The sequence below is a fragment of the Chiloscyllium plagiosum genome, chromosome 30, assembly GCF_004010195.1.
Source record: "Chiloscyllium plagiosum isolate BGI_BamShark_2017 chromosome 30, ASM401019v2, whole genome shotgun sequence".
Lineage (NCBI taxonomy): Eukaryota > Metazoa > Chordata > Chondrichthyes > Orectolobiformes > Hemiscylliidae > Chiloscyllium > Chiloscyllium plagiosum.
The window spans coordinates 18,875,553-18,901,200 of NC_057739.1; the positions used below are offsets into that span (position 1 = coordinate 18,875,553).

At 40.1% G+C, this 25,648-nt stretch overlaps 1 protein-coding gene across 10 annotated transcripts in view; it reads right to left on the minus strand.

Annotated features, from left to right (window-relative positions):
* LOC122564768 (probable voltage-dependent N-type calcium channel subunit alpha-1B) overlaps window positions 1-25,648 on the minus strand; it is a 594,873-nt gene that overhangs the window by 241,345 nt on the left and 327,880 nt on the right. For all 10 annotated transcript variants that reach the window (XM_043719974.1, XM_043719969.1, XM_043719970.1 and 7 more), the window contains exon 7: window positions 22,091-22,194. In XM_043719974.1, the coding sequence (XP_043575909.1) occupies window positions 22,091-22,194 (104 nt within the window). The remainder of the gene's footprint in view (window positions 1-22,090; window positions 22,195-25,648) is intronic.

Consider the following 25,648-nt stretch of genomic DNA (forward strand, 5'->3'; position numbering starts at 1 on the left):
GCAGTATTCCAAAAGTGGCCTAACCAATGTCCTGTACAGCTGCAACATGACCTCCCAACTCCTATTCTCAATGCATTGATCAATAAAGGAAAGCATGCCAAATGCCTTCTTCATTATCCTATCCACCTGAGACTCCATTTTCAAGGAATAATGAACCTGTACTCCAAGGTTTCTTTGTTCAACAACACTCCCTAATACCTTACCATTAAGTGTATAAGTCCTGCTCTGATTTGCCTTTCCAAAATGCAGCTCCTCACATTTATCTAAATTAAACTCCATCTGCCACTCCCCAGCACATTGGTCCATCTGATCAAGATCCTGTTGTACTTTTAGGTAACCTTCTTTGCTGTCCACTACACCTCCAATTTTGATGTCATCTGCAAACTTACTAACTATACCTCCAATGTTCACATCAAAATCATTTGTATAAATGATGAAAAGCAGTGGACCCAGCACCGATCCTTATGGTACACCACTGGTCACAGACATCCAGTCTGTAAAGCAACCGTCAACCACCGCCCTCTGTCTCCTACCTTCGAGCCAGTTCTGTATCCAAATGGTTAGTTCTCCTTCTATTTTACTTTATTTAACTGATTTAACTTTGCTAACTAGTCTACCATGCAGAACCTTGTCAAACACCTTACTGAAGTCCATTTAGATCATGTCAACTGCTCTGCCCTCATCAATCCTCTTTAATACTTCTTCAACAAACTCCATCAAGTTATTGAGACATGATTTTGCATGCACAAATCCATGTTGACTATCCCTAATCAGTCCTTGCCTTTCCATATACATGTAAATCCAGTCCCTCAGGATTCCTTCCAATAACTTGCCAACCACCGATGTCAGGGTCAACTGTCTTTAGTTCCCTAGCTTTTCCTTACCATCTTTCTTAAATATAAATTAATACCAAAGATAAGGCTCAGTCATCTTCACTAGCAGATAAAAACAAAATGCGGTAGGTTTATAAAAAAAGAGAGAGTATTAGCCAGTATGAGTGGATGCATGGAGAGCTTTTTGATAACAAGGAAAATAGTGAAATGTTGGAGGGAAATGGAAAGACAGTTCTCGAGGGCATGAGCACAGTGACTGTAAGGACAGTTCCCATTGGCCTCAGGGGTTACTTACCTCAGTCATCTGCCAAAGTCAATGGAGTTAAAGAGACTGTCAGAAACTCCCACTCCAAAAACAGATTTCAACTCTTTTATTGGATTGAGAGATGTGGCGAGCAACCACATGTTCTACAGCAACTGGATATTCGTTGTTGCATTCAAATTTCCCTGCCACTGCGCAGTCTGATTGCACGTCTAATATCCAGTTTTAGATAAATGACAACTTCCTCCAGTTAAATATTGGAAATTAAAGAATCAACTTCAGTTACCAACTTAAAATCTTAGCATTATTTCCTTATTCCCTTCCTCTTCTCAGCTATCAACTCAGGATGAACTGGACTGTTTGCCATCTCTTCATCCTAATTAAGCTTCTGATCACATCTCCTCTCCATCACAAATGCAATCTACTATGTTTACATTTCTCCAAGATCTTGACCCTTATTATCACTGTGAGACGTGGCGGTGAAGTGGTAATATCATTGGATAAGCAAAAGCTGGTTAATGTTCTGGAGACATGAGTTGGATTTCCAATACAGATGGTGAAATTTGAATTTAATTTTCAAACATTTTGTGTTAAAGGTTCACCTAATGGTGACCATGTAACCATTGCCGATTGTTGTAAAAACCTATCTGGTTCATTCATATTTTAGTAGAGGGAAATCTGTCATCCTTGTCCAGTCTGGCTACATGTTACTCCAAATTCACAACAATGTGGTTGAGCCTCAACTGTCCTCTGAAATGGTTTATAGAGCCCACCAGTTCAAGGCCAACCAGGCATGAGTAACAAAAGCTGGCCTTGCCATTAGTGCCTGTATCACCTTCAAGAATAAAGAGGAAAAAAAATTATTCGAAGCCAAAGAACATGCTCCCTCTCAAAAAGCAAATATCATCCTTGTGTTCTCTGGACTTTACTCGAGCTGCGTTTTCCGTGTTTTAGTGCCACTTTGAGATCTCCCCCCGAATCTTTCCAACCCCCTCCGTGAAGCTCTTCTGACTAATCCTCATAAATAATTCCACCTTTGTCTTATGATTGACTTTGGTCTGATTACATCTCTGAAACATTAGCCATGTTACAATTTTTGCATCAGTTCCGATGTACATAAGAACATAAGAAATAGCAGTAGGAGTAGGCCATCTGGCCCATTGAGCCTGCTGCACTCTTCAATAAGATCATGGCTGATCTTTTCATGGACTCAACTCCACTTACCCAGCTGCTCACCATAACCGGTATCTATCTACCTTTGCCTTAAAAACATTCAGCACCGCCTTCCTAACCTGCAATCTTCTTCCCGACCTCTCCACCCCCACCCCAGTCTGACCTATCACCCTCACCTTGACCTCTTTCCACCTATCACATTTCCGACGCCCCTCCCCCTAGTCCCTCCTCCCTACCTTTTATCTTAGCCTGCTGGACAAACTTTCCCCATTCCTGAAGAAGGGCTTATGCCCGAAACGTCGATTCTCCTGTTCCCTGGATGCTGCCTGACCTGCTGCGCTTTTCCAGCAACACATTTCCACCCCTTAAAAACATTCAACAAGGTAGCCTCAACTGCTTCACTGGGCAGGGAATTCCACAGATTCACAACCCCTTGGTTAAAGAAGTTCCTGCTCAACTCAGTCCTAAATCTGTTCCTCTTTATTTTGAAGCTAAGCCCCCTAGTTCTACTTTGACCCACCAGTGGAAACCACCTCCCTACTTATCTCTCATGTATACCCTCCATAATTTTATATGTTTCTGTAAGACTCCCCCCTCATTCTTCTAAAATCCATTGAGTATAGTCCCAGTCTACTCAATTTCTCCTCATACACCAACCCTCTCAACTCTGGAATCAATATAAGGAACCTCTTCTGCACCCCATCCAGTGCCAGTACAAACTTTCTCAAGTAAGGAGACCAAACTGTACACAGTACTCAACGTGTGGCTTCACCAGCACGCAAGACAGCTGCAACATTACTTCCCTGTTTTTAAACTCCATTCCTCTCGCAATGAAGGACAATATTCCACTTGCCTGCTTAATTACCTGCTGCATATGCAAACTAACCGTGGAATTGGTCAATAATAGACGTTTTGGGCATACACCCTTCATCAAGAATTCCTGATGAAGGGTTTATGTCCAAAACATCGATTCTCCTGCTCCTCGGATGCTGCCTGACCTGCTGTGCTTTTCCAGCACCACACTGTCGACTCTGATCTCCAGCATCTGCAGTCCTCACTTTCTCCCAATATTAGAGCAACACCGTATTCATAATGAAAGTTTAAATGTGAATATTTTAGGGATTAAAATTGGAAGCTACTTATGCTGGTGCCAAAATGCAACCTGTTTGCTTATTGTCATGGCTCCAGTATTTAATAAGCTAGCAAGCTTTGGAAATGAGCTAACTGACAAGAAATCTAAACCACATGTGGAAAATACATTCAGTACATACAGTCGGGAGGGATCACTGGAAATTCTAAACTGAACTTTAGAGGATCCCACACAATTAACTCACTTAAATATTTATCAGGTAGTTAAATATTTTGCTTATCAAATAATTCTTAACTCTACCTATCAAACAATACTCATATCTCACTAGTCAAATATTACTTCACTTGTCTTCACACTTCATTTATTCTCAACTATAAAAGTTTTTTTGTTGTGATTGTAATGACGTCAGCCAGGTGGACATTAAAGAATATGAGTTCCCTGATTGGGGCTATTAACCTGGTCCAATCAGGGAGCTCTGGCTGACAGATGGGAACAGGAGTGTCAGACATCATGTTCACTCTGAGAACTTGCTTTGAGGGCGCTGGATCAGTGCCAACGACTTTCATGTGTAAGTAAAGGGTGACTTGGTGACAGGATACCAGCCTCTGTGGAGTTATTTCAATTTTAACAATCTGCCTGCAAACCCTTCCATTTACTTTCCCTTTTCCTAAAAATCCTGACTAATGTTGGGCAACTCCATGGCACCAGTTGTTCCCAAGCAATCACTTACCATATCCATTAGGTAAATTGTTCACTGGTGTCGTGGTGCAATGACAACATCTCTCTCAATGTCAGCAAAACAAAAGAACTGATAATTGATTTCAAAAATAAGGAGAAGAACATGCCTCTATCTACATCAACAGAGCAGAGGTTGAGAGGGTGGAGAGCGTCAAGTTCCGCGGAGTGAGAATAACCGACAACCTGTCCTGTTCTTCCCACGTAGATGCGACGGTCAAGAATGCAAAACAATGCCTCTTCTTCCTCAGGCAGCTTAGGAAATTCAGCGTGTCCATAAGGACCATCAGTAACTTATATAGATGCACCATTGAAAGCATACCGTCCAGGTAGATAATGGCTAGTATGGCAACTGCTCTGCCCAGGAACACAAGGAACTCCAGAAGGCCATCATAGGAAGCCAACCTTCCATCCATAGATTCCACTTACACTTCTTGTTGTCACAGAAAGGCCACTAACATCATCAAGGACCCTTCCCACCCCAGTAATGCTCTCCTAAAACCTCTTCCATCAGGCAGAATGTACAGGAGCTTGAACACATGCACGAACAGGCTCAAAAACAGCTTCTTTTCGCTGTTATTAGACTGATGAATGGACTCTCTAACTTCAAATACTGTTGATCTTGTTAGTGCTGATTTCCTGCGCAGTGTAACTGTAGGCCCCGCTCTGTCTAAGCACCCTATGACCTGTATGTCCTTGCTTACTATGATATGCCTGTAAAGCTCAGAAAGCTTTTCACTGTGCTTACACATGAGAATAAATCAAACCAAATAAATAAATGCTGCTGTGTATCATAGCTAAAGCCAATATTGTTCTCACACAAACCTGTACAGATAGTCACATTTACCGTTTCCTGGAACGAAGGGGTCATCTTGTGAGGAAAGGTTGCATAATTTCAACAGAGCTCAAGGACTGAGAAGCAACCTTTTTTAATTATTGAGTCATCAATCATGGGGATCACTGGTTGGGCCAGAATTTATTGCCTGTTCCTAGCTGCCCTTGAGAAGATGGTGGTGAGCTGACTTCTTGAACCGCTGCAGCCCATGTACTTTCGATGGACCCATAATGCACATAGAGTGGAATTCCAAGATGTTGACCTAGCAACAGTGAAGGAACGGTGACTTATTTCGAAGTCAGGAGTGACTTGGAGGGGAATTTGCAGGTGGTGTTGTTCCCTTGTCCTTCTAAACAAAGTGGTCATGGATTTGGAAGGTGTTGTCTCAGGATCTTGGATGAATTTCTGCAGCTGAGCATCAGTGGTGGTGGAGGGAGTGAATATTTGTAGATATGATGCCAATCAAGCAGCTGGATGGTGTAATGTTTATTGAGTGTTGATGGACCTGTACCTATCCAGGTAAATAGGAAAGGCAACAACCTCGTGGTATTATCGTAGGACCGTTACTCCAGAGACCCAGAAAATGTTCGAGGCACCCAGATTCAATTCCTGCCACAGCAAATGATAGAATTTTAATTCAATAAAAATCTGGAATTAAGAGTCTATTGGTCACCATGAAACCAACATTGATTTTTTTTTGACAATCTGATTCACTAATGTCATTTAGGAAGGAAATCAGGCAGCCTCGGTCTGGCGTACATGTGACTCCTGATCCATAGCAATATGGTTGACTCTTAACTGCCCTCTGGGCAATAAAAGCTGGCCTAGACAGGATGCCCTCATCACATGAATGAATTTAAAAAAGCATGGGGAAGATTCGATCACACTCCTGACTAGTGTCTTGTAGATGGTGGAGAAGCTTTGGGGAGTGAGATACTCGCTGCAGTATTCCTAACCTCTGACCTGCTCTTGTATCCACAGTATTTATATGGCAAGTCCAGTTGAGGTTCTTGTCAGTGGTAACCTCCAGGATGTTGATAGTGGAGAATTCAGTAATAGTAATGGCATTGAATTCCAAGTGATTGTTTGGATGGTTAAACTGTACCTTTTTGGTGATGTTCATTGCCTGGCATTTGTGTGGCACAAATGTTGATTGAAAGAGCATAAGGGAACTTGATAAGGTGGATGATGAAAGGATGCTTATGCGTGCTCTTTTGTACATTCTGGTGCCTTAGTTAAAATATGCTGTCTTGGTCCAGACAAAATTTAAATCCAGGAGTCTCCTATTTATCCATTAGATGGCAAAAGCAATAAAGTCACTAGAACACTTGGCAATCAGTTAAGACATGTTAATTTAGTTCATTAGTAACAAAATTGCACATTGCTTCAATGCTGCAGACAATCTGCTGTTTAATTCCTAGCCCAGTAATGCATACATCGGGACTCTAGTGAGACTGAAACACTAACCAAAGCTGTTCTATAATGATTTTTTTACAAATCAATTCTACCTATGTTCTGTGTGAAAAGAAAAAGATTTTTCCAATCTCACTGGATCTTTATTTAGTTTTAACATTGCGTCCTTTAGTTCAGCCATTTTACTCCACATCCACTTAGCAGCTCTTCTCTAATTAGTACCAGAGTTGCAATTATTTTTATCATTGTGCTCACTAAGATTGTGCGACAGCTACCACACCTCTCTGTCCATTATGCTAATCCTTCAGTAGTCAGCAACCAGGACACAACCCAATGAAATATTGGATATTGACTGCATCCAAAAGGAAATCATATTCAGTGCACACAATGTAGTCTGCAGATCTCCTGACATGATATTGTTATACAGCTAAAAGCAAGGGAGCCCTTTTCAAAATGTGCTTACACTTGCGTTCAGTTGCTTTGAGAAGAAAATTAACGCTTCAGTGATTTGAAGCAATGAATTCCTTAAAGTGGAGTTTGACCATAAGACATAGGAGCGTAAGTAGACCATTCAGCTTATCAAGTTCCCTCCGGCTTTCAACGAGACGATAGCTGATCTGATAATTCTCAACTCCACTTTCCTGCTTTGCCCCATAACTCTTGATTCCCTGAATGGTTGAAAATCTGTCTATCTCAGACTTGAATATGACCCAGCCTTGCCAGTCCTCTGGGGTAAAGAATTCCATAGACTCACCAAACTCTAAGAAAAGAAGTTCCTCTTCATCTCTGTCCTAACTGGTGCTTCCTTATTCTGATATTATGCCCTGTGGTTTCTGACTTCCACACCTACCTTGTCAAGCTGCCTACAAATCCTATACGTTTCAGTAAGCTTGCCTCTCATTTTTCTAAACTCCAACAAGTACAGGCACTAACCACTCAAGCGCTTCCAGAAGAAAAACCTCTCCTTGCCTGCGATGAACCTTCCAATGTTGTTATAACTTTCCTTAAATGGACCAAAACCGTTCACAGTATTCTAGCTGTAGTCTAAGTCATGCCTTGTATAGTTTTTAGCAAGACTATTGCATTTTTATACTTCATTCCATTTGCCTTCCTTCTTACCTGCTAAACTTCTTCATTGTGATTTATTAAGGAACATAGCATCCCTACAGTGTGGAAGCAGGCCATTCGGCCCAGGACCATCCCATCCAGACTGACCCATCCCACTCTATCCCTGTAAACCGTGCATTTCCCATGGCTAACCTTCAGACTCCTGGACACTATGGGTAATTTAGCATGGTCAGTCCACCTAACCTGCACATCTTTGGACTGTGGGTGGAAACCAGAGCACCCTAAGGAAACCTACACAGAAACAGGGAGAATGTGCAAATTCCACACAGACAGTTGTCCAAAGGTGGAATTGAACCCTAGTCCCTGTCACTGTGAGGCAGTAGTGCTAACAACTAAATTACCATCCTGCCTACAGCCACTGTGGGTGGCACGGTGGCACAGTGGCACAGTGGTTAGCACTGCTGCCTCACAGTGCCAGAGACCCGGGTTCAATTCTCGCCTCAAGCGACTGACTGTGTGGAGTTTGCAAGTTCTCCCCGTGTCTGCGTGGGTTTCCTCCGGGTGCTCTGGTTTCCTCCCACAGTCCAAAGATGTGCGGGTTAGGTGAATTGGCCATGCTAAATTGCCCGTAGTGTTAGGTAAGGGGTAAATGTAGGGGTATGGGTGCATTACGCTTCGGCGGGTCGGTGTGGACTTGTTGGGCTGAAGGGCCTGTTTCCACACTGTAATGTAATCTAATCACTGTACCATTTACTGAAGGATTCCCAAATCCCTCCCTCCTATGCTTTCTGCAGTCTTTCTCCATTTAACTGACAGTCACCTCCTTTGTTCTTCCTGCCAAAGTGCATCAGCTCACCACTTCACTTCTATGTTTTTTTCAAGTGTAGCCAATGATGTTGATTATTAGTTTTTCTTTATTGGCCAAGTAATGATTTTAGTTTTTTAAACAATTGTGTTTATATTAGCAGTACATTTCAACACTTGGAAAGATTAAACCACCATGGCTCCTTTAAGTTAAAAAAGCCCACTTATTACTAGCAAATAACTTATATGATAGTAAGTAATGAGGAGCATGCAGTCCTTCTTCTATCAGTTGTAACTGTGTGTCAAATGGGATCGGGTAAAGTACATAGTTTTAATAAAGGATGAATGAAGGACCAGGTTGCTAAAGAGGAAGGAACTGGAGTTGGACAGGTTATTTCAGCACATACTGGTATGCTACTCTTTTACATGGTCCCACCTTTGGACCATGCTCATCATAGGAGCACTGGGTGTGGTGGCAACTTGCACATGAGCAGTCGGTAGATATTGACCAAACAAAGGCCAATCCCCTCCTGTCTGGAATTTTCCCAAAACACAACTGAGGAATGCAGACAACCTCTTTCCAACAACAGGAGACAGTAAACATTAACCCCTCAAATGCCAAGAGATAATCCACATTAACCTATTCAATAACATGAGATAGTCAACATTAACCCCCTCCGATACCAGGAGACAGCAAACATTAACTCATTCAACGACAGGAGAGAGCCACCATCAACCCCACTAAATACCAGGAGAAATATAACATATATCCATCCAACAACAGGGGATAGTCAATGTTAACCCTTCCAACACCAGGAGATAGTTAAAAATAACCCATCCAATACCAGGAGAGAGAGTCAACATCAACCCATTCAGCACCAAGATGGAGACATCATTAACCTAGATATTTTCTAATCAACCTGTTCACAAATGTTATCACACACCTCTGGTGTAGTGGGACTTGAACACAGCCAACTTTTCATTCTGACTCGAACCTGATTGAAAAAAAATGAAAAGGGAAGAAAGATGTACAGAGTCTTTTTTATCCCAAAGCTTATTGAGTAAAAAATACCTCTGGAGAGCTGGCATTTGAGAACCTATGCTTGGAGCTTTGATAGTCCCTCCTCTGTAGGAACAAGCACAGATAATATTTCCAGCTCACACCATCTTTTGAATACTGCTGGCATAGTAACAGCAGAAGTGAGAAACAGATGGTGATAGTAATGGTTTTAAACAGGTGTGAAAAGATTAGAGGATTAACTCAGCAGCAAGCTCTGTTCATAAGCTGCGGGCATGTTTCTAAATCATGTTCCTGTTAACAATCAAGCTTCAGGAAAAATATTTAGGTCAGATATGGCACTAGGTTAAATTCAGATTTGTTCTATTCATTATTATGGTAACAATGAGGCCCAGTTTTTAATACAAGCTGAGTATTATGAAGGCTGTGTGTGGTTGGATTTAAAGTAGTTGCCACTTCATGTTGGCAGGCTATGGACTTATTCAGCCTTTCACTAAAGACAATAACACTACATCTTGCCTGGATGGGTGCAGCTGTAATAGCGCTCAGGAAGCGCAGTACCATCCAAGACAAAATAGACCATCCACCACTTTAAACATTCTTTCTGGCACACCATGACTATAAATGTGTACTATCTATGAGAAATACCGCAGTGAATTGCCAAGTTTTCTTTAGCAGCATTTTCAAAATCCAAAGTACTTCTCAGCTGTTGGAGGTCAAGGATGAGCAGATGTGTGCAAACACGCCACCTCCAAGTCACACATTCATCCTGGTTTGGCTCATCGATCCCGATCCTTCAACTTTACTCATTCCAAATCCTAGAAATCCCTCCCTGTAAAAGAACAGCCTCATCATATGGTCTGCAGTAGTCTAGGAAGGTGGCTCCCCACTACCTTCCCAATGGCAAATGTGAAGGGAGATTCTAGTGCCCTGAGGAAAAAAAATGAAAAATATATGAACAACGCACATTGACCTTTGGGATTTGGGTTATGAATCAGATGCAAATGGAACTTGGTTCCCCTGCTGCTGATTTGAAACTTGGTACTTGTGCCATGTTTACTTAGAGACTGTAAATGGCCACATTATGGCCAGTAATTCAAGCAGTTGAGGCATAAAGGGTTAACTATACCTTTACTCTTATCATAACTACCAAGCATCTGCTTAAAGAACTATGTTTTGATTATATTATCATCAAGATGGAACTGGGAATTAAGTTTGTGGGATCTCAGACAGGCTATCCCTTGCAATCTCAAGTATACAGTTCAGTTCATTAGAACTTGCTAATGTTCACTTACATGAGTGCAGACCTGATCATATAACAGCAGAATCTCATCCTCTGCTTTAAGGTGAATGTGCTTTAAGATGATCTAATGCTGCTGTGACAATTGCTGAAGGTTTCTCAGCAGAGAAATGTTCAATCATATGATGTTAAAATGGGTGGAAAGTGTATTGTTTATATCATGCTGAATTGATAATACACAGAAAACTGCCTGAAACTGATATACAAACTCATTCCTCTACATGGAGCTTCACTCCTTACTCCCCTGTTTCCCTGAAGGGGCTGTATTGTGCCAGTTCCATAGGAGCTGGTTAGCCTCATGTCTCTTGCTCTAACTGACACATTCCAAGTGAAACTCAACTCAGTGAATACTGTCAGCTTATTTGACCATAGGGAATGTTATAGCTAATCTCCATCTATAGGAGTTGGGATGCCTTGTGAAGCTATACAGAACATTGGTGAGGTCACTTTTTGAATATTGCATACAATTCTGGTCACCTTTCTATGGGAAGGATGCGTTAAACTCAAGAGATGCAGAAAAGATTTACAAAATGTTGCCAAGGTTGGAGGGTCAAATCTGTCAGGATAGGCTGAATAGGGGCTGGTTTTCCCTGGAGGCTGAGGGGTGACTCATTGAGGTTTTTAAAATCATGAGGGACATGGATAGGGTGAATAGCCAGGGTCTTTTCTGAGAGTGGGGGAGTCCAAAACTAGAGGGAATAGGTTTAGGGTGAGAGAGGAAAGATTTAAAAAGGACCTGAGGGGTGACTTTTTCATGCAGAAGGTGGTATGTTAATGAAATGAGCTGCCAGAGGAAGTAGTGGAGGTGGGTACAATTACAACATTTAAAAGGCATCTGGATGGGTACATGAATAGGATGAGTTTCGAGGGATATGGGCTAAATGCTGGAAAATCGCACTAGGTTGGATTGGGATATCTGGTTGACCGAAAGATCTGTCTTCATGTTGTATGACTCTATGTTTGCCCACTGAAGTTTTCAACAGGAATCACTTCATAATAGCCAAGTGCAAAATTTCGGGGTATCAATATTCTCTTTTAAAGCACAGGTAAAGGCAGTTGTATAGGGTTAATACAGAGGAGTGCTGTAAGAGCATCCACTATAGAATTATGGAGAAAACAGCTCAGGGTCTTGAAGAAATGTAACACCAGGTCCTTCTTAAAGTATCTGTAAGAATGTCTATCATAACAATGTGACTGTAACTAGTTGTTAACATGTAAGAAATCATACGTTGTTACCTACTTGAGACTTTTCTAATTAAGTAGGAAGTGGTTTTCTTCTGTCACACTGGACCAAGCAAGCCCTGTCATTTCCTACACTTAATAAGGAAGGTAACAATTTTCTTCGACATAAGCAGCATCACATATAAATTTAGATTCAGGTTTTATTTTCACATGTACTCAAGTACAGGATACAAGAATAAAGTGAAAAATGTACCATGTCGCCACACAAGATGTCCTCATATAGCATAGGGAGCAGCATACCTATACAAAATGGTAGGCTGTGATGCAGATTTGATTTGAATATATGGTGAGCAGTGGTGTGAGATCTTCAGCTCCAAGTTGTCTATTCATATAGCCCAGACAGCAGCAGGGAAGACCTCAAGATTTAAGAACCCTATAGAAGAAACCCTCATAACAATCCTTAGCAAGGAAGCAAAGTAAAGCCACCATAGTCCTACTCTCTCATTAGAGAGAGAGGAGTGGTTTAACCTGGGGATTACCATGCCTCAGGCGAGGGGAGAAGTTGAGAAAGAGAGTCCATCATGGTAACCTCAGCTGATGTGGGAATGGAACCCACACTGTTTGTACCCCAAATCAGCTGTTCAGCCAACTGAGCTAACTGCACCCCACCACTCCTTCCGCCCCCGAAAAGCGAAGTTACCATAGACCCCATAGCTTGCAAAAACAATTCTAGCTGCCATTTGTGTCACATTGTAACAAGCCACCTGCACTTCAGTTAGTCTCAGTGTGATGAGGTCACCAAGTAGTCATCAATCAGCCACTGCAGGGCTTCGATTGGTTGACCATGGGACTTCCTGCCTCGAATGTATTTCTGACAGAGGCATGGAGATGGTAGGCTCATGTACACTAATTATCCTGCTTCACTACATGCCTTTCCTGCCTCCCTGTTCACCACCAGAGAGAGCAGATTTCACCCTATCTGCCTCAACAGCATTAGTTCACTGCACTTGGGACTTTTGTGGTTTATGTGGTTCTCTTGCACACAGAGCAGCTCAATCAGAAACTGGTCTTCAAAACACAAAGACTTTCAAGTGGGCTATTCCAATATTGCATTCACATATAATTAACTACAGTGTTCAAGAAACCATAGGCATCTCTCTTTGTTTTAGACAGAGAATGAACATGCACAGCTTTAGTGACACCTCTCCACATCAAACATGCATGACTATGAATCTCTCTTGCTCTTACTGCTAGCCAATGGTGTGTTGACAGGAATAGAAGATTTGATTATTTTAGTTCTGAGGAACAGTCCTATTGTACTCACAAACGTTGACTTGTTTCTCTCATCGTAGATGCTTCCATTCCTGCATTTCCTGTTTTACGTTCCGACAATCAACCTGTTTGACCACATCACAAATATTCCACTCACATTGCATTCACAAGTCTTGGAGTGGAACTGAAAACCACAGCATCTGGCTCAGAGCCAGTGGCACCACCCACTAAGCTACAAAACTCTCATATTCCTGTTATTCATTCCAAGTGGATGATCCATTAGAAAAAAAATTAAGCAAAAGACAAATATGGTCAAATGAAACTAGTGTGCAATAATGCAACGAGGACTCCCTTCATTCTGACGGCATACATCAAAGACACACTGCCTTTGCACACTCTGTCCCACAAATCTTGGAGGAGAGCTCGATTAGCTCCATAGGTTGGATGACTGGTTTGTAATGCAGAGTGATATCAACAGTGACAGTTCAATGCCTTTACCAACTAAGGGCACTATGAAGGTGCTGCCTTCTCAACACTACCCCTTGTCTGAGGTGTGATGACCATCTGGATAAAGTCACTATCAATTGTCTCTCTTAGTCTAATGAGAGAGTGGGATTATGACAACTTTTCTTACAATTCTTGAAAACTGAGAAAAGCTATGCATCATTATAACTACATAGGTCAATTGGTTTGATTTCTTTTGAAACTACCTTCCTTCACCTATCTTGTTGTGAAATAGAATGGAACTCAATGCATCTGGATAGAACAGTTTGAACAGTTGTTTTATGTTGCACTTTCGAATTATCATATTGAAACCTTATGAATTTTTAATAACGTGTTGGCAGTTTTCTAAGATGTGCATTGATTAGCTCTCATTACAACTCTTATTGGAGTTTCTGTGCAGGCATGCTTGCAAAACACATGAAAACATATGGCGAACAACATAAAAATCAATGTTTGTAGCAAACACTTATTGACTTTTTGCTGGTTTCGATACAAGCTTGCAGTTCATTTCTTTTGCTTTTGAGTCAGTACATTCATAAACATTCTTTCCAAATTAACACTGAATCTGAACATGCAGATAGCTCCCAGATATTATCTTAAAAAGTTCACTGCTTCTGTAGGGTAACCAACAAACAAAAGGTACTTAACGGGATATGCTATCAGATGGGGAAAGGTGTCCATAATCTGCCTGGCACACACCCACTTTCATAGGTTTATCCCCTAGCAAGGTTTGTAATAGGATAATACTTTGTGGGGGTTGATGTGGGGCTTGCTTCCAACAAGGTATTTTTTTATGATGTGGCAATCTTATGTTATCTCCTGTAACATAAATAAACTGGCATAGCAATACTGGCATTCAAGAATCCAACAAACATTTATTACAACTAACTATTATGTACAAATGTTACATTCGTCAGGCACATTAATAGCTGTACTAGCCTTATGCTTTCGCATTAGAGGAGCATGTTTCCAATACAGTGTCATGCTTTAAATGATCTGAGTAAGATGGAGGAGGAGAACTTCTTACCATAGGGTCAACTGCTAGAATGCAGCAAGGTCTCTTAAAGGTACGTTGACATAGTGAGCAACAGATGCGGTGGTGGTAGTTGTGTGTGGGGTGGACTTAGTGCATGTGTCTGGATGTAATGCTGAAGCAAAGTGGCTTTTTTCTCTTGAACTATATTTTCAGCTACCAGTATTGAAACCTTCTACCTGCTAGATAACAACAGTTACAAATGACTGAAGGCTCAAAACGTATGTTGTGGGGATGGACACTAAGAGGACTACAAGGCAAGGTAACAAGGATGTTATGCTTCACCTTTACAAAACTTCAAAGACCCATTTATATCAGATTGGAGATTTGAAGGCAGTCTCAGAATATTTCTATTGTAACGGGAATGATATAGCGAATCTCCTACCATAGTTCCTAAATGCCTAGGACAATGGAAAGAAACATTCATGCTCTACTGTTATGAACTAAACAGATAGAATTTTGGATGTTTTACAAGATATCAGTCACAGAATAAAGAAATATTAAATATGGAGGGAATGAGAACTCAGGAGTATTAATTGGTCCTAGAAATTCATGTCTTAAGGTCTTAGGCTTATCTTAATAAATCATTGATGCATGCAATGAATAGTTTCATAGCCAATTTAAATATTCAGCTTGTGGTCAGTATGTACAATGCAGAAAAAATGGTTTCGAGCCATTCCTCAATAAGAACACAAACACCATCATTTTGTTGACAGGAGCGATCAAAAAAACAGGACAAGGCAGACTGAAAAACTGGGGCTGAAAAGTCCATTTCCACTCTGTACAAACCAGCAAAACAACATTAATTACTGGCCATCCTGAACAGAATTTCCCCAGCTGTTGGAGAAACTGCTGTCTTGTTTTAATGCTGATTTGAATTTGGTGAGACATTATAAATGAGACAATGTCTGCAGCAGTGAGACTGGGAGCAGACAACGCAGACCACTTCAAGAAGTGACTGAAACAATCTTTCTCTGATACTTCTGTCACAAGAAAATGAGCACAGCAAGCAAAATGATTTGAGTTCTGTTTTAAGAAGCAAGACTATTAAGTAGTTCTTATTTATCCCATTAGGCCAAACGAGTGAATGGATAAGGACCAAAGTTTACTGCTTAAAATAGCCAATCAAATCTCAGGTATTGGTGGTGACATCACTACATGACTTATAAACCTGTAGACTGTAATTAATATATAAAAGGTAGAAACCACAGCAAACAGGTCACAGCGTGATACAGAATGTAATTCTCACCTACAGGTAAGATAGCACATGAAATTAAGGAACTAAAGCACTGGGGAAATTATGACAGTGCAACAGCCTTCTAATAGAGAGTGTGACAGGATAGGTATGCTCTGTAGCATGGATCATAGATTCAGCACTAACCAATACAAATAGCAGTATTACAAAAACACTGGGAAGGAATCTATCAGCATACAAGGAAACGATTAAAATAGCTATTATTTAACAGTCCAGTTCAAGTCTTAAAGTACCATTAGAACACATTTAAGCCATACTTTTCCAGATAGGAACCAGCTTATTGTCAATGCAGAGATTAATCATATAGATCAAGAATACTACCATTTAATTAATGAACAAAATGTAGTCGAGCAATTAGTGATGGATAATAGCTGGATACTGGTCATGTCTTTCATTTCACAACTTCCTCCCCTTGTTAAGAAAGCATCCACAATTTAGACATTAGTCTTTAAGATTTGTTTTTAATCCACTCAGTGTCAGCATGGATGAGAGGCTTTGGGGTAGGGGGGATGTGATTAAGAATGATAAGCATCCAATGTTATTTTCTCCAGTGTACAGAACTGAATCTATAAGCTCAAGTTGCAGGAGATGACGGGTCTGGCATCAGTTGGAGATAGCGGCAGGGAATTGATCTCCTTGTGTCCAAGCTTCCAATTTCTAGCAGACCACTAGATCCTCTTGATGATAAACCTAGTGTCAAATATATCAACCTTGCATCTAAATCCATCTAAGGACCGTGCTACTCTATAAGGAAAATGGGGCAATTGGTTGTTCAAAGAGTGGTCTGATAGATTGAATAGCTTTTTTCTGTGCTGTCCATGTTAACTCTATAATCGTCTTCAGCCCAAATATGCTCACTCACAGCCTTCCCTTTTTGTGTAAATTCCCTTCCCTAGCTTATGATTGGCAGCTGTGCCCTTCATTCACTTACATCTCACTCTGTGGAAACACTCTGTACTCCTTCTTTCAGATTTCCATAAAATCCGCCTTCTGGACTAATCGTTTCAATCACTGCTACTTATATAACTCCTACCAGTAACTGCTGTATGCCCTGTATATAAGTAATGGCCAGTTCAGCCATTATAGGTTAAAACAATTCATTTTGATATCAGCGTTAAGCTTCATTTTATTTTTCTAACAAACTGGAGCGAGTGTAAATATTGCAGGCTCGCATCAATTGATCAAAGCTGCCAAAAATCTAAGGTCAGCCAATGAGCTCAATTTGTGGATAATGTTGGTTGTGCATTTCTCTCTCTTGCCAACTCTATTATAATGTTTTTGATTAATCCAATTACAACATGAAATACAAACAATTGCACAAATGCATGGGAACATTGAGGTAAAAATTCAATGAAATATATGTAGAACTGGTCAAAGGAATCAGAAGGCTGACTACATTGTAAAACAAACAAAAACAGAAATTGCTAGAGAAACTCAGCAGGTCTGGCAACATTAGTAGAGAGAAAGCAAAGTCAATATTTCAAGTCTTGTGTCCCTTCTTCAGAACTGATTGTAGCTATGAAAAGATTATATTTATACTGATGACAGATGTTTGGGGTAAGGAGGTGTGTGAGCAGATAGGTGGAGAGGGAGCCAAGATAAAAATTGCACAAATTGTTATCTTGAGAGAGAGAGAGAGATAAAAAGGGTAGGCCAACAAAGGGATTGCTGACAGTAAACCAAGGAAGAAAAAAGCTTACTGTAACAATACGGACTGTGAGTAGTTGAAAAGGGCAGCAATGAAAGCAATCCATTTCTTGACAAAATATGGGGTGGGAGCCAGTAATGGACTTGGAAGAAAGTAACCATTGCTCTAAAACTGTTAACCTCAATGCTGAGTCCTGAAGGCCATAAGGTCCCCAAGAAGAAAGTGAGGTATTGTTCCTTCATTTGTGTTGACCCTCTCTGGAGCACAACAGCTGGCCTGAGACAGAGATGCTGACGTGGGAGCATGGCAGTGTTTTGAAGAGGCAGCACCTGGAAGCTGGGCATCATTTATACAGACATAATGTTAGTGTTGTGCATTTCATCTCCACAATGTAGAGGAAACCACATTGTGCACAGTGAATTCAGTAGACTAGATTGAATGAGGTGCAGGTAAATCACTGCTTCACCTGGAAGATGTGGCTGGGGCTTTGGATAAAGAGGAGGGAAGAGATAAATGGGCAAGTATTGCACCTTCTGTGATTGTGTGAGATGGTGCAATGGGATGTGGCAAGCTATTGGGAATGGAGGTGGAGCAGACCAGGGTATCTGGGAGGGAATGTTCCCTACAGAACATATCCCAACCTAGGTCCTGTAGTGAAATGGGTGTTTTTCAGCACAATCATCCCATTTTCACCCACTCATAGTTCCCATTACCACTTATCTAGATAGTCTTCTTGCCTGATTTATGAGAATTAATCCCTTTATCTCTATCTCTTTCTCTCTGGATTCCATCTCCACCTATCAGCTTACTTTTTGCCCCCACACCCCCCCCCCCCCCCAACCCCCTGTCATCAACATAAATATCACCTTTTCTGAACTGCTAACAGTTCTTAAGAAGGGTCACTGGACTAGAAACATTAACTCTTGTCTTCTCTTCTCAGACACTGGTTTCTCCAGCAATTCCTGTCTTTTCTTGTTTCAAATCTCCAGTATCTGTAGTTTTTTTTGTTTTATGTCATTTGATTATGATATAACACAGTTTTATTATTACCATTTTTGGTCCTGCCAAATGTTTCACTCCATTTGCACAAAATAAGTGACTTCGGTGTTAAGGGTAGTAGGCTACAGTTATTAAACAGGCCTTTATATTGTGCAAAGAAATTCTCCCTTCTTTTGTTGCTGAAGAATGGTAGACATACCTTGTTAGAAAGATGTTGATAGACAGGAAGTACGTGATCCCAGTTTTTAAAAAAATGATCGATTTGGAATGATGTAAGAACTATTGATCTAAATCCGAAGTTGCTCCTAGAAATGTACTCCCCCTTTGTTCCACCTCATAAAATTCCAGAAATTGAAATGTTTTGTGTAAGGTTTATTGAGAGTTGGCATTTTGTACATGAACTTATGCCGATCAAAGTGAAGTCTGACAGCACAGGATAATGCAGGGCGCTCCATGTCCCTGTGATGGAAATGTCTATTTTTGTTCAATTTTGTGCAGAACTATTCATCTGGAGAATCACAGTACAGAACAGTGAGAGGAAGGTGGAGCCATTTCTTTTGACTGCCTATCAATCTAAAATGTTTTGTTCTGGATTTTGAAGGCTTGATGAAAGGCTAAAACCTTCTCTTCCCAGGGCAGTTCTTCAGCAAAGAAGCTGTTCTCATCGTATGGTAAATTAACATAACCCTAATATGATTTCATGTGGTGTACTGGTGTTTGATAGTCTCTAACTGGTGCTCCAATGAAAAGGACTCCCAGTGTTTGACAAGAAATAATGAAAGGGTATTTGGCAGTATCATTATGGAAATGTAATAATAATATACATCGAATGGCATCAGAGAGAACTTTCACAGAGGGTAACCATTTTGTACAGTTTCTATAATCCTTGCACCCTGGGCGAATTTTCCTTTGGTATTACTGAAATAACAAGCCGTGCAAAATGAATATAATTTCCGTATTAGCTTTACTTACAATGGCTTAACAAAGTCTAATATCAGTTAAAGGTGATGACCCAAGGATTGAATGAATGCTTGGATTTGATGTTGTATCATTATTACTGTTCAGCAATGATCTGATTTCATGTAAGTTTTATTTTCTTCACACAGGCTACACTTCCACTGATGTAGGTATATTTTATAAAGTTATTGTAAAAGTACTGTATGTAATCTTTCTGCACACATAACTCCTGTTGGATAGTTGAAAAACAAACATTTGAATTCATTATTAGCAGACCACCACAGGATTGTAGTACTTTGCTTGCCAGGAATGGAAAATTGATCTCATAGGTGAGACTTCTGCTTTCTTTTCTAAAATGTAACTAGATTGAATGTTAATTAACTTGTTACTCACTCTTTCTCACGCAGAAGCTGATGGTTGCCATTTCAATGGGCAAAAATGAGAATATGTCTTTTTAATATCTATTCAAAAGGAGTAATCCCTCATGCAGACATTCCAACATACATTCTTGGGTCCAAGTGTATATCAACAAGAACAGAAATTATATCCCAAGCCAAGCTGCCCTGATAACATGGTGGTGAGCTGATTTCTTGAACCGGCATGATAACTGGATAAGGAGTTCCAGGATTTTCACACAGAACTGAAGAAGGAATTGCGATAAATGCCCAAGTTGAGTGGTTAGCACTGTTGCCTCGCTGTGCCCAGAACCTGGGTTTGATTCTAGCCTTGGGAGACTGTCTATGTGAAGCTTGCACACTCTCCCCGTGTTTGCATGTGTTTCCTTCCGGTGCTCCTGTTTCCTCCCACAGTAAAAAGATATGCAGGCTAAGTGGATTTGCCATGTTAAATTGCACTAGTGCCCAGGGACATGCAGACTAGGTTGATTAGTCATGAGAAATGCAGGGTTACAGGAATAGGGTAGGGGGTAGGTCTGGGTGGGATGCACTTGGGAGCTTCGGTGTGGACGTGATGGACCAAATGGCTTACTTCTGCATTGTAAGGGTTCTATGAAGCTATGTAAGAGAAATTGCAGTTGATGGAATCCCCATATGCCATCTCAAATATCTATTGTGTTCTTCAGCTTTAAGCATCGAAACATAGGAAATAGGAGGAGTCGGCCATTTGGCCCTTCAAGCCTGCTGCACCATTCAATATGATCGTTGTTGCTCATCTAATTTCATACCCTTTCACCACACTTTCTCCTCATATCCTTTGATTTCTTTAGCTCTAAGAACTATATCTCACTCCTTTTTGAAAACATTCAATGTTTTGATCTCAAACGCTTTCTGTGACAGAGAATTCCACTGAGTAATCACTTTCAGGTGAAGAAATTTCTCCTCATCTCAGTCCTTGCCTTGCCTGGGTTTGAGCATTTCAGCTCTGAACAGAGGCAGGATAGGCTCAAGTTATTTTCTTCACAGTGAAGAAAGCTGAGGGGGAACCTGATTGAGACATACATCATTATGAGGGGCATGAACAGAGTGGATAGGAAAAGGCTGCTCCTTTAAAAAGAACGATCTATAACATGGGCGCTTAATTTTAAGGTGAAAGGCAGGAGGCTTAGAGGGGATTTAGGGAGAAGTATTTTCACCCAGAAGGGAGTAAGAGTCTGGATTGCACTGCTTGGGAACCTCAAAGCCTTTAAAAATTACATGGATGAGCCCTTAAAATGTCACGACATTCAAGGCTATGGACCAAGAGCTGATAAAACGGGATGAGTGTAAATAGATCAATACAGAATCGATGGGCTGATGGACTTCTGCTATACTGTATGGCTGTTTGACTCTAAATGGCTGAGTCCATATCCTTAGATTGCAACCCTTGGTTTTGGACTCCTCAGTCACTGGGAACATCCTTCCTGCTTTTACCCTGTCTAGTTTTTCTTCTTTGTACAACCTTCAGGTTTTTAAGAGCCATGGTTAATATGCCTTAATAACCACTTCCTGATTATTCATCAACTCTTTTTAACTTTAGCAATGTCTGGGCCCCTAACCAGTTTTACCCCTTCCAAAATAAAAACAATCCTTCTGAGAAAAACAACTAAGATGAGATGATTTCAACAACGAAAACAGAGATTGCTGGAAATACTCAGCAGCATCTGTGGAGAGAAAGCTGGGTTAATGTTTCAAGTTCAGTAATACATTTTCAGAACAGTTCTGAAGAAGGGTCACTGGACCTGAAACATAACTCTGCTCTCTCTCCACAGATGCTGCCAGAACTGCTGAGTTTTTCCAGCAATCTCTGTTTTGTTTCTGATCTCCAACATCTGCAGTTCTTTCATTTTTTTTTAAGGTACTTTTGAACTGTTTGAGTTTGGAAGTCTCTAAATATGTCCAGGAAGCTGAGTGCTTAATTGCAATGGTGCAAATTGCTCTGAAAATGGCAAAGCTTTGCAATAATAGCATGCACTTTTTAATGCAAATACCTTCAATTCTAATAACATTTCCGACAGTTTGATACCTGAGAAAGCAGGTTTCCATCCAAATGCCATTTCATCAGTATAACGTCCCTGATAAGATTGATCACAGTTGATGTGCTGCAGCATCACCTTTCTCAGTGAAGGCATTGCTGACAAGTGGTGGATCAAAGGAAAATTGATTCTTACTTAGCAAATGATCATTCTGCCATCAAAAGGCTCCTGTCACATCCCCGTTTCAGCTGTGCTCCAAGATATTCAATTTGGCAGTTTAGAAATTTCCATTCACTTACCCTGACAAAACACCCAAAACAAGGTTGAGCATGAAGAAAGATCCAATGATGATCAGCGGGATGAAATACAGCCAGTTCCAGACATTCCCTGAGGCATCATTTGCCTGTCAAATAAATAAAACAGAACTCTCATGAAATGGGAGAATTGGCAAACACATATGTACAGTCAGCTGATCTTAGCTACAAAATGGAATAGAACTGAATAAGACAAATGCAATCTTAAAAACAACTTAATCTATGCAAAAAAATTCAAAGTTTGTTAGTGTCAATCGTATATAACTTGCTTTTCAATCCTTTTCAATTACTGCACATTTTAAATGCAACGTATGTACTTAACAATATCTGAAAGCATTGTCATTTCTTCCAGTGGTAGAATAAAAGGCCTTTTATCTGTCTAATTCAATGTTCTATCATCCTAACATTGCTACTTTTGTTGAATGCTCATAAAGAAGGTTCCATACAGTTGACACTTATGGCCCAGTACAATGACATTACAGATGACTTTGCTTCCATAAAAATAGATCCATCAGAGGTGGCTGATTACCTGCACTGTTACTCTTGGCTCCTTTACCTCAATAGGAGAATTTATAGGCCCGATCTTTAACTCATTTTTAATTTTACAACCTAAATAAAGGAGCTAGGTTTAGTCCTGTCAATACAGGGAGAAAACTCACAGATGTCAACACCCAGGAATCTGATCTAAACAGTGGCTGGTATAAATGCAGTCAACTCCCCTGATCTAACATCCAGTTATATTTTCAATGAGTTGGTTGCACTGCTGTGGTGTTGACTGATGTTTAATGTTCATGCAAAAACAATTATGTAATAATGTATGAATTAAACTGAAGGCAAGTTAAAGACTCTGCTAATAACATTGAAGATAAAGCAAGCTATGGAGGAATCCAAATCTGAGGATACTAGAGAGTATCTCAATTATTACAGGAGAATATAAAATATCTTTGAAACTACCGCAAGATGTCATACACCACCATATTAAACTAATACTCTCTTAACAGCTCTTCAGTTTTACACTGCAGCTTAATACATATCCCAATTATATTACAACTAATGTATAAATCAAATAATTCCATAAAGGGTACTAACTACTGATATCTGAACTATAATGTGCACTTGGTGTTGGTGTGGAGAATAATGGTCATAATAAAACTGTTGGATCAAATTCATTCAGAATTTTACAGCTATTGAAGACCATGAGTAATGAACCTCTATACAATGATATTGCTTCAATTTCTCTCGCACCTTTATGTTTAGTCTTCCAAATCAGCTCATGCAATTATGTTATTATTACATAAAAAAGCAAAACCAATGAAGGATGTTACAATCACAACATCGAGTAGCTGTGATTTTTATGAGCTTTATGATAAGTTAAATAGCAGCAAATCTATGCAGTTAATACTAAACTGTTATGTAGTAATTCATTCATCTGTAGAAATTTTCCAAAGCTGCAGCTATTTGAAATAATTTATATGTTCAAACCTTCTGTTTTGATGTGATGATTTGTGGCAAAACATCTTCCAGAATTAATCATTTTTATGGGATTAAACAATTCCCAATGGCAAATACTTTTTAAAAAATCAAAATTACAACATGCAATTTGTTGTAATCAAATTACAAATTATGCAGTTTTAGTTTGAAACTTTCCAGTAACTGAACTGTACTATGTTACTACAAAGTATTATGCCAACAACCTAGAATTGGTTGCAGAGCTGGAAATATGTTAATGAGAAATCAATTTTTGATATTGGTAAAGATGATTCATTGTCTTTGTTGATTGATGCTGCGGATTATTCAATATATAGAACGCTCTTGGATGAAACACATCTGAAGCCAAAAATTGTTAATTGGTACCATGACTAATTTAAAAAATGCAACCATGCATATCATGTCATTAATTCATTTACTTAACACTTTGCAAGGTTTAACATATTGCTTTCATGCCTACATTTCCTATTGGCCTGCAGAACCAACTTGCAAAGAAACATGAATTTGCTTGAGTAGTTCACTGAACATTGCATGCACAATGTTGTGATGCAGTTAGTTGAAATTCATGATTTGACATATACTCACAATTTCTGCAAACAACCAACTAAAATGACTAGGATAATTTTAAAATAGCATCCCAAAAAAGTCAAATAGATAAGTCAGCTAAAAATATCCTTAATATCTATAGGTTCCATCGAATGGTACAGTGGACAATGAAGAAGGTTACCTCAGAGTACATCAGGACTTTGATAATTGGGCCAATGGGCCAAGCAGTGGCAGAAGGTGTTTAATGTGGATAAATGAGATGTGTTGCATTTTGATAAGGCAAATCAGAGCAAGGCTTATACAGTTAATCGTAGTGCCTGGAGTGTGTTGCCAAACAAAGGGACCTAGGGGTGCAGGTGCATACTTCCTTGAAAGTGGAGTTGCAAGTAGAAAAGATGACAAAAAAGGTGCTCGGTACACTTGCCTTTTTTAACTCAGCACATTGAGTTGGGACATCATGTTGTGGTTTTACAGGACATTGTTTAGGTCACTATTGGAATACTGCATTCAATTCTGGTCTCCCTGCTTTAGGAAGAATGTAGTGAAACTTGAAAGGGTGCTTACAAGGATGTTTCTGGGTGTGAGCTATAGGTGGAGGCTGAATAGGCTAGGGCTGGGTGAAAAACCAAGGTCTACTTCCAGGTCGAGGAGTCCAAAACTAAAGGGCATAGGTTTAAGGTGAGAGGAGAAAGATTTAAAAGGAATCTAAGGGGTAACTTTTTCATGCAGAGGTTGGTTCATGTATGGAATGAGCTGCCAGAGGAATTGATAGCAGTTGATACAATTACAACATTCAAAAGACATCTAGATGGGTATACGAATAGGTAGGGGTTAAGAGAGATATGGGCCAAATGGTGACAAATGGAAGCAGATATCCGGTCAGCATTGAGAAGGTGGATCGAAAAGTCGTTTCCATGCTGTACATCTCTACGTCTCTAGTATGAATGATAATTTATTTTCAATTGCCTGGCTGTTAAACTAATAGCCTGGATAAACATAATGGGTAATAAAAACACCCGCATTCCCCACTGGAAGCTTTTACTGTTGCAGGCCTCCCACAGCTATACAAACATCCTAGTTCTAAAGAGGATGAGAACCAAAACTAAAAACAGAAAATATTGGAGAAATGCAGCTGATCTGGCAGCATCTCTGGAGCAAGAAACAGGGTTAACATTTTACGTGTGATGTGACTCTTCCTCAGAAGAGAATGAGGACCAGATTAGTCTAACTTAATTTAGTTCTTGTACCTGTCACCACCCCAGGCTACTTAATGACTTTTCAATTATTGTGCAGAGGATGTCTTTAAATTGTAGATACTTTGGATGCAGCTCCGAGTTTGGAGGATTGTGTAAAAAGGATGAAAGCAAATCAGTTACGTGTTCCACATCTCTCGAGATTTTGTTTTCAATTAACATCAATAGAAATCAAATTTGAGAGAGATGTTTAATAGCCAGCTGCTCCAATATCATCTGTCAAAAGTCAAAATGACCTCCTCATTGTTTGAACTTT